Genomic DNA, 14,051 nt, shown 5'->3' with positions numbered 1-14,051 from the left:
ACACTTTGAAAAAAGAGAATTTATAGTAACTCGTTCGTCACCCTCAGCTTATTTCAGAAAAACAAGTTTTTTTCTGCAATTAATTGGAAGAATAATTTAATAAAATATATGAATTAATTTATAAGTATATAAAGTCACTTCAGCAAAAAAAAAGAAAAAAAAATTGCCTATGACTGGGATCGAACCCTGCCTAGCAAAAAAAAAGATTGGTACTCTAACCACTGAGCTATTATGGTTCCAACAATATTAACGATGCTTAAAAATTATAAGCTGCAGGCTTGGGCACAGAGAGTGTGGGTAGAGCTTGCCGGGGAAGTGCCGGAACTCGCCACAGATTGTTTTAAAACTACTTTTTATTGTTAATAAGTTGTTAAAAAAGGCTATTATCAATGTATTTGTACAAAAAAAGGTTAATGACCCTGTTCAAATATTTTCTCATTTGTCATCGATTAATTGAAAATAATTTCACATAAAAATTTAAATTTAAAACTCATTTTTGATGTCGAAATCGAATCTTCTGACTACAGAGCCAGCATATTTTCATTTGCTTTGTTTACGTTTAGATATCATAAGCTTCAGGCTTGATAACAGAGGGTAGGGGATGTGCTTGCTTGTCAACTGTTCGAACTCGCAGTTTTCTCTGAAAAATAAGACGGAGATAGATAGATATATTCTGTGCTCTGTCTTGCTCGGAACAGATTATTCTAAAATTTGTAAATTTCTTGGTGCCCTAAGGCCCCCTTTTTGTAGTGCATCCCTGAAAATTATCATTTTTCGAACGATTTCATTGTTACCTACTCAATTTCAATTGATGTCAAGCTTCGGCCTTTTGCGGCACAACACGAGGGCGTAAAGTCAACTCCGGGAAACTTTCTGACTTCAGCCCAACCTTAACGGGTCGGCGACATTATGCAAAAAACTAGATAGTATTTTTTTTGTCAGGTCGGTTGCCTGAAACCTTTGATATAGTAATGTAGAACTATCATTCTTCATGAAGGTGGAAAGATGACGCAATAGTTCATTTTTATTCAGAAAAAGTAATTTGGTGTTAAAAAATTAATTAATTAATTAATTTCACTTGATCAGTAAAAATATCAAATTTTATTGTATAACGATAATGAGAAAGAAAATATGATTTCTATTATTATAAGTATTTTTTATTTAGTTGAGTAAATGTAATTAGTTTAATTGAGTATTTTTAATTTATGTTGAAATATAATTTTGTGTATGCTTGTTGTAAAATTCAATTGCGGGTACTCATTTACGAGTAGAGTGATATATCATTTTCTCTGTATCATCTGAAGATGTAATACATAAAACGCTCGTGGTAGATAAAAACTTTAATTGAAGTGGAAGAATTGTGAATGTAATGAAAAAAATAAAATGTTTTAAAATAAATAAGCAACAAAAATTTATCAGTTTAATAATTATTCTAAATAACAAAATTTTTTTTATATCAATTGGAGTAAAACATTGTTTACTACCACATTGTTTTTGATTAAAACAGAATTAATATGGTTTAAATTGCTTAATATGTTTGAAAGTTAATTAATCAAATGGAAAAAAAAGGATAAGAGAAATTTTAATTAAAATTATTTATTAGCAAATTTTGAATTAGGTGTAACTGGAATTAAAATAGCTGATCTAAAATAACGTAGAATGTAGAGAGCTGGTTACACGTCGAGGTGATCGCAGACCAGTGTTGAACGATAATTAAGAGGTTGAAGCTGTTGAATCCTGAAAGAAAATATGAATTGGTATTTTCTCAGAGAGTGAAACGTATGCCCGTAATTAGACACAACATTGAATCAACATTTTTAATCAAACTTTATTAGAATTGAATCAAGTGGTTCTGTCAGCAGAAGTGTAAAATAAACTTCGTGAAGATTCATGCTGAATCTTCCAATAGACATGTGATCAGAGACTCACTTGATTGCTAATTGGAATTCAATAACAAAACTTGATCTTCTAGAATGTCTCATATCAACCAGTTTAGCCAGCAGATGTTCCTATCTGGAAATCATTGAGATTTGAGAAAATCTCAGCACTTGAAAATGTGGCTGTTTACGTAGTTGATATGTCTCATTTTTAATCAATTGTAGATATAGATCAAGGTATAAGTCAGCAGAAATCGTGTATAATTTCGTGGAAGACCATCTTAACTTCCTCAAGAATGTGACTTATACGCAATTGATCTAGTGACATAAGAAGAATCAAGGCTGGGCTTGATCCAAACAATAATGAACTTGACTCACAACTTAGTTGAAGATTGAATCCAGCAATATGACTTATTGTAATTAACCAAATACCAATGATAAAGAAAATCAGAGGCTTAATTCCAAAATTTGGATTGACCACACCAGAAATGTATTTAATTACAACGAAACGACACAGTGCACTCGTTGGAACCTTTTGAAAGACTGACTCATTTTTCTTTAAGATATCTTTGATTGAAAACCAAACATCTCTTTCTTTGTCCTGATTATGCGTCGATCATAGACTCATGTGCTGGTACAATCATCATGAAAGTAATAAAAGTATCAACAGATGAATGTAAACCAATACTTAGGTACAACATTGGACCACATTTAGGAGCTAAAATTAGATAGAAAATAAATAATTCACGATTTATTTTTATAACCTTGTAGCAGCCATTTTGGAATTGAAGCGCGGCAAAATCAATTCATAATTATTCAATTTTCTTTTTCATTTTTTAATTAAAAAAATCACTTGGATAATCGAAATTGCTATTTAGCGCACTACATCATAAAACAAGCTTTAATTTGGGACCAAAACTTTCAAGTAAAAATATAAATTTGCGGAGAAATTAGAAACCTACGATCCAATGTATTTAGATAAGGGGAATCAGTCGCCTCCGTGACTTCAGCCCAGCCTTAAAACGATTTCTTAGAATAGTATTGATAAATTCTGAATATAATTATAATTAAAAGGCTTCAATTGACGACAAATTGGCGTAGTAACTCAAAAAATAGGTTGAAAATAAGAAAAGTGAGGTCACAGAAATCTCCGTTGCACTGTAAAGAATAACAAATAGCCTATAAAATATTATCGATTTTTGAATATTTAAAAAGTTATTGATTAAAATGTACGGGCTGAAGCAGGCTAAAGTTATTTATAACAAAGAAACACAACGACAAGTACATTATTTTGCCCACGAATGGTTTTTTTCGGAATCCTCATATAATTTTACCTTAAAAAAACCTCGGTTCAAAACGGGAGGTTAGATTTTTTATTCCCTTTGTTTTGAATTGCATCCATACCAGACTATTGTAGAACCAAGAAAAGAGTGGTCTCGATTTGGTGTCTAATCTCCCGCCTCCTAATAAAATCTTATGGGGACGTGATATTAGACACCAAATCGAGACCACTCTTTTCTTGGTTCTACTATACATTGTGTTGCTAAGCAATGGTACAAATAGTAAATACTCGTTTGAAATTATATCTCTTTTTAGAAAGCATACAATGAATTTCCCATTAGAATTCTCTTGATATCGCCGAAAAATATTAAAATCTAAGATACTACCCTTAATTGTTTTCAACAAATTGCAATATTTATAAACAATACTCAATTGCTAAAAGATACATATATTTTTTTACGATAATATTATATTGATAACTCATTTAGCATTAATAATAATAGTAAAGATAATAATAATAATAACCCCTGGCCAGACACTTTTGACGTTTCGCAAAATGAAATAATAATACAGCGCTAGTGATAGTCCTGGTGATTGGGGCCCTCGGAGGGATGAGGGACCGTTTTCTAACAGAGCTGTGAACAATACCAGTCTGCCGTATTCAGGCTGAGATTCTCGCGGCTCATATGCAGAAAACGGTCATCCTCAGGTCTCTCCGGATCCTGAGACGACTGTAAATAATGACTGAATGGCTGCAGCCCCGGCTCACCCTCAAACCTGAGGGAGTCGGGTGTCTGCAGGATAATCCCGTCTGGTCAGGCCCCAGGTGGGTCGGAGCCCTGGGATCCCTGGCAAGGCACCTCTGACGAATCGCAAGATGAAAATAATAATATATAGATAGATAGGGAATAACTTTAATTTGTTTATCACTTATTCTGAAGTTAACAGTATGAAGTTGATATTTTCATCCAGTCTTGTGATTTGGTTAACAAAAAAAAACCCTAAATATGTATGACCATACGGATGTACGTATTAAATAAATTTATTTTGGTTATTGTAATAACAATATCATAAAACTTTAAGATTTTGTTATATTTGTTATATTATATTTTTGTTATACTTGCACAATACAGTCATAATGCAACTGATGTATTTTCGTTATACTTGTATATCAGAAGCATAACAATGTTATTGTTCAATGGGAAATAACAAAGTGCATGTTAGTCTCGTGTTATCTTGTTGTAATATAACAATATAACCATTATCACTGCGATATAGATAATTAGTATTAGTAACAATCATGTGAGTAAGTTAATACATATATATTAATTCACGTAATATTAAGCATTTACATAAAAATTTTAAGTTTAGATAAGACGTAACGTATTTAATTTAACTATAATGTTAAAACTTATTTATTGAGGTCAAATACGGATTTAATTGATTTGTAAGAAAATGAAGATTTTTTAAAAATTGCCGATAACTTAATTTAAAGATATAATCTTAATGTTGAAAGTTTCTATTAATTTACATGGAAAAAATATTTGTAATTTATAGATAAAAACAGATGTTTTTCTTAAAAATACTTATCTTCTATAATAGAATACAAAAGGATTACTACCTGAGTATTTGCAATTTATGAGTTTGAAAATAAAAAGGAAACTTCAGAAGTATTTTATCACATAAAAAAAGCTGATTATACATAAAAAAAAGCCGTTAAAAAAAAACAAACTCTCGTGATTTTTTTCCGGAGGTCAATGTTGTGTATGAAATCAACGAATATAAATAAAATTTTGATACATCGATACATATCAATATTGTTTGTGACAGCATCATATGAAACGTGTTAAAGGTTACGAAAGACGTTTATCGATCGTTATTGTTATTCTTAATAACGCTGATATCAGAGCAAGAAGAGTTAATAATTAATATAATGTTATACTGTGTTTTATTAATTATTACATCATTGGATCGACTGAACTGATTTAAATTACTTTTATACCTATATTTTTTATTTTTTATTTTGAAACAGAAAAAGACAATAAATTCAAATGACTCACATTGTAATATTAATAACACTTATGAAAGAATGACCTTTCGACCCGTGGTTTTCTAGACTTCTAAATTGTGGGGAAAGGAGCAGTAAAAGAAGCGATAATAAATCAAGTAAATCGGTAAAATATAAACGGACAACAATCGTTTAATTCTGGAAATTATCAGCAATAATGTAAAGTTGAACGAATATATTGTAGAAATTGTTTTTTCTTTTACAAGTTTTTTACGAATTTTATTTCCTATATCCGCAGATATAATTTTATTTCTTGATTAATAGCTGGTTGTAATTTACCATTAATTAATATACATTAATAATTGACATAAAAATTGATAGTAATATAATCGTATTAAAATTGCTATCACAGCATATTAAATAAAGAAAGTTCGATTTATTGTGTAAATGGAATTTAAATTTTATTTATATTATCTCTTGTTTTATTATGTATTAATAATGGGTAATCATACGAGTTGATTATAGATTGAAACTAGGAAGAAATAATCTTTCAATATTGCCATAATGAGTAATAAAGACTAATTATTTACAAAAATAATGTTTAATTTAATTATATTCAATGGAGAAAGAAGTTGTTTAGTTACACAAAAATTTCTCTTATTTAGTTTAATATTTATTGAAATTATTTAACATAAATTTAATAATAATCGTAATATACATAAAATGTTGATTTTTTAGTGTAAGTAGTTAAGGTTGTGACATTTTTGTGCTATACCATTCATTTCGTCAGTAATTTTGAGAATAAGTGGTATTTCATCAGCTTTTGAAGGATCATGAACTACGCTTATCAGTGTTTTTATAGCTTCATACGTGATAATAAATAACCATAAGTTCATAAAAAGGCGCCATACCAATCGTAATACAATTGAAGCAAATATTAATTTTAGTGTGAATAATATTACAGCGCCAACTGCAAGTCGACTTGTAAAAGTCCACGTGTCTGATATCTATAATCAAGTCTAACAAAAAAAAACACTTGTTACTGTGACAACAAGGAATATATTACTAGTTATGTATATTTTTTTAAAAACAATAGTACTTATTTTTATATTATCGAATTATTAGTTGACAGCTAAATAAATAAAGTTTTTGCTCAGTCATTATCATATTGAAAATAGACAAATCATAGTTCCAGCAATTACTTACGCTGTTACTGTTTATATTCTAAGAATGAATGGTAAATAATTGTCCTTTTTTTATATTGGTGACTTTCTTCGTTTTTGCTAATGATAAACTATGTTGTTCAATGCTATCGTTTATTAGTAATCATAATGTAATAATAATATAAAAAAGATAATATTTCAGTATGATTATTTTAACCTATAAAGTCATGGATTGTTGAAAAGTATCAAGATAATAAGTTATTTAAGTTTTTTATTAATTCAAGTTGGTTGTCTAAATATTTAGTAAGTTTTAATTATTTGATAACCAATTGATTTACGCATGTTGATAATAAGTTTCATCATCTTTTTTTACTTCTCATCATAATGAGTCACTTTGTTGTTCAACTGAAATTTTTTGCTATTGATTTCGTAAAATTATGAAATATTCTAATTGTCGTTTACTTAGTCATGCTAGAAACTCTTAAAATTACTAAAAATAAAAATAGAAAATGAAAAAAATTCTAATTTTCCCGCTTTATTATGACAAGATGTAAAAAATCACGTGATAGCCGAGGAAAGTCGATGATAGTCGAATGAAGTTTGTCGGTAAGTAGCCGAGGTTATAAATACTTGATGTTAAGTGGCGGGGAGTCTCTTTTCGATCTAAAACGTTGGCATAGTGAATTCATTGGTGCGAGTGTCGTCGGTGGGTCAAGTAGTGTCTCGTTTGACGGCGAATTCGAAGTTTTCAGCAAATAAACGTACAATTAAGTGCTTAAATATTTTCACAACGTGTTTAGCTGAATCAAATTATAAAAATCATCAGATTTTATCAGTGTCCATAAAAAATTGTGTCAGTCATCAACAATTAATATTAACTTATACAAATCGACTCATATTACTGGCTAGAAAAGGAAAAGGTCTCGCTAAAATGCCGGAAACTACACCATCACATCATATTAATGGATACGCAAATGGACATGCTCCTCCAGAACTTCAACAAGATGGGACTTTTCTTTTTACTTCAGAATCTGTTGGTGAAGGACATCCTGGTATATTTCTTAATTCATTCTTTTATTATGATTCTCTCAATACTACAAACCCTTTCCATACGCCATTATCCTCGTGCCGCCATCGCGTCGTGACTTCTGCGCGTGCTCTTATTTGTAACAAAAAAAATTCATTATCCCTTAGTTTTCTATTTATATCTCAATCTTAAACTAATTATGTATAAATTATCGATTCTACTGAAGCCGCTTGTTTTCGCGGGTTTTTAAAATGTTTCGGAAATTTACTTTTTTTACTCAGTTTGGAACAACCTCCGGCATCATACACCATGTGCTCTTGATTTCCGGCCACCCTCTTTACTATGAAATTTCTTCTGTACAGCTAAAAAATTATGATTTATAAATTATTACTATCAATTACGACAATACATTTCCATTGATAAAAAATTCATTCATTTTTTTTACAAATAACTTTTATCTATTTTTTTTATGATATTAATTCGAAAAAATTATTGAATTTGTCATTGAAAAGAACTTTGTTAAATTATAAAAATAAATACGTTTTTAAATTATTTTAGATAAAATGTGTGATCAAATCAGTGATGCTATTCTTGATGCACATTTAGAACAAGATCCGGATGCCAAAGTAGCCTGTGGTAAGTGAATTTTTGTTACATTACGAAAAAGCAAGTTCACTATTTTGAATTTGTTATTAAGCAATAATTTTATTAAAAATAGAGACTGTTACCAAAACTGGAATGATTTTATTGTGCGGGGAAATCACATCTAAAGCAGTTGTTGACTATCAAAAAATTGTAAGAGACACTGTAAATCACATTGGTTACGATGATTCTTCGAAAGGTAAATAATATTATTTTTATCATTATTAAGAAATTTATCAATATTTTATTACAATAAATTTAAAAAAATTTCAAGTTAAAAAACTTGTATTAGTCACTTAATGATGCGATTAAGTATTTGCTACTCATGATTGCCATGATGTAAAAAAAAACACACTGAAAGTGACTTAAAATTATTTATTCATTATTAAAATTTTTGCCAAACATCGGTTTATACTTTTATTTTCAAAAAGTAGTTATCAAAAATTGAAGAGATAAAAAATAGTAACTAAAAATTGATTGATTTTTAATAGAATATATTTTGAAAAATTCTTAAAAACTTAAGTTGACTAAAAACTAGATACGCTATAAATGAGTTAATTCATTATTAACGTAAGAGTATCAATGGTGGTGGCAGGATTTGATTGGCGTACGTTGAACCTTTTGGTGGCGATCGAACAACAATCACCGAATATCGCAGAAGGGGTTCATGTGGACAGGGAAGAGAAGGACTTGGGTGCCGGTGATCAGGTACATAATCCATTCTCAGCCTGTGCCACAGAGCAAAAGAATTACTAAATAAATTTTTTAAGACTGTATAATAATATTTATCAAAAATTTCAACATTGAGAGAAAACAGTTTCACAAAAAGGATTTCTAGATTATTTATTAGTAATCATTGATGTATGAATGAAATTAAAATGATTAAGTCTACAATATTCATCAATTAATAAATTCATGCATTAGGGGCCCCCTGCGATGAATAATTGAATGAGATAAAAAATTTTTAAAGGGATGTTTTCTACTAATAAATACAATTTCATTTCTAACATTCATTTTCATTTAAATCATCGGAATTCAACTAAAATTATAAAAAACTATCAAAGAATGCTTAAAAAATTTTTTCATTCAAAACCACATTTAAATGGTAGATTAATAATTAATTTCAATTGTTGTTATATTCTTGCGTTTTTTGTTAAACAAATTATTTCACAGGTTTTGACTATAAAACTTGCAACGTCTTATTGGCAATTGATGCACAATCGCCAGATATTGCTGCGGGAGTTCATGTAAATCGTAGCGATGAGGAAGTTGGTGCAGGAGATCAGGTCAATTATAAATTAAATTTCCAAAAAAAACATTATATTTGTTTTTCTTTTGTAAATAAATACTAAATTTTCATTATTCTATAGTACTCGAATGCTATTGTAAATTACACTACTTGAATAGTATAAATCACTTTTCTTTTATTTTGCAACTAATGATGATAGTTTTATGGCTTAGCGATATAGTTGTAACTATTGACACTATAAATCAAATAATCATTTCTAAACTTCATATTAAGTTTATAATTTATTCGTCATAAACCTTAATACTTTCTCATACAATTTATGTCAAAAAGGATTTGCATGAGTATGAATCGACCAATTTATGCATGAATATTATTTAGTGCATTAATTTAAATTTCAGCTTCGTAAATAATTACTCGAGGTATTTTAAAACCTATACTGATTTGTAGTAAAAATGCTTGTGTATTTTTGTTTAATTTTTAAATCATGTATTGAATTTAATGTTAGTAGAGTAGAATGTATATCTTTAATCTATTTGTAAGGAAAATATAAGGGTGACATTGTTTTAACATTCTATGATTTTGAAATATAGGGATTGATGTTTGGCTATGCAACTGATGAAACTGACGAATGTATGCCATTGACTGTCGTTTTAGCGCACAAATTGAATCAAAAAATTGCGGAACTGCGACGAAGTGGTGAATTATGGTGGGCACGTCCTGATTCAAAGACACAAGTAAAAATTTTTTTTTTCGAAAATAATCACATATGTTTTTTATCTAATGCAAATAATGTTTTACATGGATTTACTTATGATTGATTTATCAGGTGACTTGTGAATATATGATGGAGAATGGTGCTTGTGTTCCTGTTCGTGTTCACACAGTCGTAGTCTCGGTTCAACATAATGAAAAAATCACACTTGATAAATTGCGGGAAGCAATTATGAAAGACGTTATTAGAAAAGTTATTCCAGCTAAATATCTCGACGAGAAAACTGTATTCCATGTTAACCCTTGTGGTAATTTTATTATTGGTGGCCCACAGGTATTAATTCTTCAAAAAATAATTTACTAGACAAAAATCTGTTGAAATAAACAAATGTCTAAAAGAAAAACATTTTCAGAGCGATGCTGGCTTAACTGGTAGAAAAATAATTGTAGATACATATGGAGGCTGGGGAGCACACGGTGGTGGTGCTTTTTCAGGCAAAGATTTCACAAAAGTTGACAGATCGGCAGCCTATGCAGCAAGATGGGTTGCTAAATCTTTAGTAAAAGCTGGACTATGTAGACGTTGTTTAGTACAAGTTTCATATGCTATTGGAGTAGCAGAACCTCTTTCTATTACTGTTTTTGACTATGGTACTTCAAAATTATCTCAAAATGAACTTCTGGGAATTATCAATAAAAATTTTGACTTGAGACCTGGAAAAATTGTCAAGTAAGCTTATTTTGATAATCGTTTTAACTGTTTTTGTTGTTTTTTATATAAATTATACATTTTCATTGCAGGGAATTAAATTTACGGCAGCCAATTTATCAACAAACAAGTACATATGGACATTTTGGTAGAGATTGTTTTACCTGGGAAAAGCCGAAACAGTTAATTCTCGATTGATGAGAAAACTATCAACTAAAAAACCACGAAATTAAAAAATGATAAGAATAAAAATATATACATATAGATATAATTGTCACCTTGACTTTCATTATTTGCAAACAAAAGTTCTACAATTATTCACATTAATCATGAAAAAAATAACAAATCATTAAATTATTGATTTCGACGTAAATAGCATATTTTCTAAACGACGAAAAATAGATCTATATGAAAATTCAATATTTCTTTATTACTCACTATTTTATCAATTTCCTTATAAAAAAATAGTGATGATTGTATATATATTCATAGTGAATTGTGTAGCATTTGATGTAAATTAAATGAAAATATAAAAATCGACCGTTTTCTTGCAAAATTAATGAAATAATACGCACATTAGTGCATTGTTTTTTATTTTCCGGAGAGGATGTGACTGTTAAAATACGATTTAAATCATCTTTGCTGTTAATAAATAAATGAAAAATTTTCAAGAAACTTTTTTTTATCAGTAAATTAATAACATATTTAAAATATAAAAAAAAGTATTTTAAGATTTATTTCCCCTTGCGTTAATATGTTTTATTGTACTAAAGCAGTAAAGGCATGCAAGATAACTTAGATACAAAACAAATATTTTTTAATAAAAATGAAGTTTACTTTACTAATAAGGGTAAAGTAAAATAATTGATTAGTTAATTGAGTGAACATCATTAATACTTAGTTTTTATTATTAATGAAGTAAGACCCATTTATACACAAACTTATAAATTAAAAAAAGATTGAGTATAATAGTGAACGAAATTTTTACTTCAAACAAAACAGTGAATAGTTGGCTATTATATCAATCCTAATTATCGAAATTCATTGAACGTCTATTGATAAATAACTATTGACTGTAGTTTTGACCCATTGTTATTATATAATGATTTAAACATTCATATGATTATAAAATATAAAAGTTTCAAAAAATCTCTGCTTCCCTCTATTCTTGTCATATACCATTATTCTACATGATTATAAATATTTACTCGAAAAAGAAAATATTATTAAATTAAATGTAACAAAATTTATCATCAATGATTTATGATCAAGTTCTTCTTTATTTAAAGTACTTCAAAAAAATCATAATTTCTACGATATTATATGAGTTAAATCATATTGATTGCATGAGATTACAAATTATTCCTTAATGACATTGTTTGAATACTAGAGGTAATTATCAATTTTATGATATATCTAATTTTTTTAAATAATTTTGAACTAAAATTTTTTCTTTTTTCCAATAAAAAAATATTCATTTTTTCGATTTATATACACTTACTATATAAAATAATTTTAATGTCATCTGTTAAAATCAAAACAAAAATTAATTTGTCCTTTACGACGAATTTGATTTTTTCATTTTCAGTTTATAAGTTATAAGTATAGTATACTTGATAAGATTATAAATAGTTAATAGTACTCTGAAAACTTGAAATGTACATAAAAAAATTAATATTTATTTGTATGTATATATTTAATAAGCATTATTTTATAATCAACTTTATGGTAATTTCTTAGGCGCATGAATTCGGCTGTGTCTTAACAGAGAACTTTTATCGGTGAATGATTTTTCGCATTCAACACACTTATAAGTTCGTCCGGTGTGAGTTACTAAATGCCTTGAAAGACCAGACGCATGACAGAAAGCTTTAGGGCATAACTGACAATGATGCAACTGAATATCATTAGGATCAAGCTTTTGATGACGTCTCATATGAACTCTCAAAGCTTCTCGTTGGGTAAAACTTTTGTCACAGTCTTGACATTGGAAAGGTTTTTGTCCGGAGTGTGTCATTAAATGTCGGAGTAGAATTTCTTTTTGAGCAAATGCACGATGACAAATGTTACATCCAAATGGTTTTTCGCCTAAAAAAAATGATTAAATTAATATTCTTTAAATAAATCAATTTTTGTAGAGAAAAAGTAAAAAAATATATATATATATATATTTACCAGTATGAGTTCTCTCATGACGAATTAATGCAGAACGAGTTGGGAACCACTTTTCGCATGCTTGACAAGTAAAACCTCTTTGTGTTGAATGCACCGATTGATGACTTTTCAACATAATTCGTCTAGTAAATGCTTTTGGACATTTATCGCACTTGAACACCTTCAATTCTTCATTACCATCAACCATTGTTTCTTCAATAGGCTGTAATTTCATCGATTCTGTTTGTCCTGATGAATGACTAGTCACTTCCATCATGTAAACATTTTTTCTTTCAGAATTAGCAATAGCTCTTTGAACTTCGTCTCCTTCATCATCAGATTCATGTTCTTGCTTGATTCTTGTTGCACGAATTGTGCAACGAGCTTTTGCAGTTTTTTCTTCAGAAGGAACTAAGGTAATGTTGGAGGGTCCTTCGGGAATGCTTTCTTCAGCTTCCATATTTTCCGCTGACATTCCTAAAATATAACCTCCAACCAATTCTTCTTCTGTAACTTCAATTGGGTCGCCATCACCTTGACCACTTTCACCTTTTGTAGAAACCAAATCTGCTAAAAGCTGTTTTACTTGTCGTGATTTTCCGGAAGTGGTTCCTTCAGAGTCTTCATTACCCTCTTGATTCTCTGAATCTTCACCGTGTCCACTTAATTTTTGAATCATTTTTAAATGGTTTCGTAATTTAGCATCAGCTGCTTCACATTTTTTCTTAAATTGATAAGATTTTTCGAGTTGGTATTTACACGGGCGACATATCATATTAGGTAATCCATCTTCCTCAAAAACCTAGAAAAAAAAAATTAAGATTTAAAAATAATTTCAATGCATAAAATTGTTAATAGTGTATGTTGTAAAAAAGAGCCTGCAAATACTTTGAACAACACAATTTTAAAAGTTGTTATTGATAAAGATAATCGATATCAGTTTGAAGCTCATTAATAAAATAATCAAAATAATGTATGCATATGCATTCAGAGAAATAGAAAAAATTTCCTATGTTTTCTGCATCAATGTTTCTAACTAAAGATTCCTGTAAGATATCTAAATATCAAAATCGATCAGTGCTTGGTGGAAAGTCGATAACTCGGTAAAGACGGTTACTTAAACATATATTTTATTTACGCATACAATCTTTAATATCAGTTGTATGGTATGATATAACACATGTTATTTTCAGGCCTTTTACATGTATAGGTAAAGGCAAGAGAGAAAGC

The 14,051-nt window shown here is 29.0% G+C and overlaps 2 protein-coding genes across 3 annotated transcripts; one reads left to right on the top strand and one right to left on the bottom strand.

Moving 5' to 3' along the window:
* Nucleotides 1-6,861: 6,861 nt before the first annotated feature.
* On the top strand, nucleotides 6,862-10,944 carry LOC118070133 (S-adenosylmethionine synthase-like). Of its 2 annotated transcripts, none has more exons than XM_035088567.1 (8): nucleotides 6,862-7,381; nucleotides 7,915-7,992; nucleotides 8,075-8,197; nucleotides 9,172-9,284; nucleotides 9,838-9,981; nucleotides 10,074-10,292; nucleotides 10,372-10,688; nucleotides 10,760-10,944. In XM_035088567.1, the coding sequence occupies exons 1-8, from the start codon at nucleotides 7,261-7,263 to the stop codon at nucleotides 10,863-10,865; spliced, it is 1,221 nt and encodes a 406-aa protein (XP_034944458.1). In that variant the 5' UTR covers nucleotides 6,862-7,260; the 3' UTR covers nucleotides 10,866-10,944. The 2 variants fall into 2 exon arrangements, with proteins under 2 accessions (XP_034944458.1, XP_034944459.1); XM_035088568.1 differs by lacking the exon at nucleotides 9,172-9,284 and adding an exon at nucleotides 8,594-8,706.
* Nucleotides 10,945-12,326: 1,382 nt separating this feature from the next.
* Nucleotides 12,327-13,834, bottom strand: LOC118070134 (zinc finger protein 543-like). Its single transcript, XM_035088569.1, has 3 exons — nucleotides 13,710-13,834; nucleotides 12,843-13,623; nucleotides 12,327-12,755 (listed from the first exon to the last, which is right to left on the bottom strand). Exons 2-3 carry the CDS (start codon nucleotides 13,594-13,596, stop codon nucleotides 12,391-12,393), a joined length of 1,119 nt encoding a protein of 372 aa, XP_034944460.1. The 5' UTR covers nucleotides 13,597-13,623; nucleotides 13,710-13,834; the 3' UTR covers nucleotides 12,327-12,390.
* Between the last annotated feature and the right edge of the window lie 217 nt (nucleotides 13,835-14,051).

This window comes from Chelonus insularis, unplaced genomic scaffold (genome assembly GCF_013357705.1).
Source record: "Chelonus insularis isolate UGA/USDA-ARS -01 unplaced genomic scaffold, ASM1335770v1 contig_519_pilon, whole genome shotgun sequence".
NCBI lineage: Eukaryota > Metazoa > Arthropoda > Insecta > Hymenoptera > Braconidae > Chelonus > Chelonus insularis.
This window is presented reverse-complemented; position numbering and strand designations above follow the sequence as displayed.

Excerpts from the sequence above, each read along its gene's own strand:
- LOC118070133 (XM_035088567.1), top strand. The coding sequence starts at position 7,261 with ATGCCGGAAACTACACCATCACATCATATTAATGGATACGCAAATGGA. Across the intron at positions 8,198-9,171 it reads TTACGATGATTCTTCGAAAG|GTTTTGACTATAAAACTTGC; the intron begins GTAAATAATATT and ends ATTATTTCACAG. Across the intron at positions 9,285-9,837 it reads AAGTTGGTGCAGGAGATCAG|GGATTGATGTTTGGCTATGC; the intron begins GTCAATTATAAA and ends TTTGAAATATAG.
- LOC118070134 (XM_035088569.1), bottom strand. The coding sequence starts at position 13,596 with ATGATATGTCGCCCGTGTAAATACCAACTCGAAAAATCTTATCAATTT. Across the intron at positions 12,756-12,842 it reads TCATGAGAGAACTCATACTG|GCGAAAAACCATTTGGATGT; the intron begins GTAAATATATAT and ends CATTTTTTTTAG.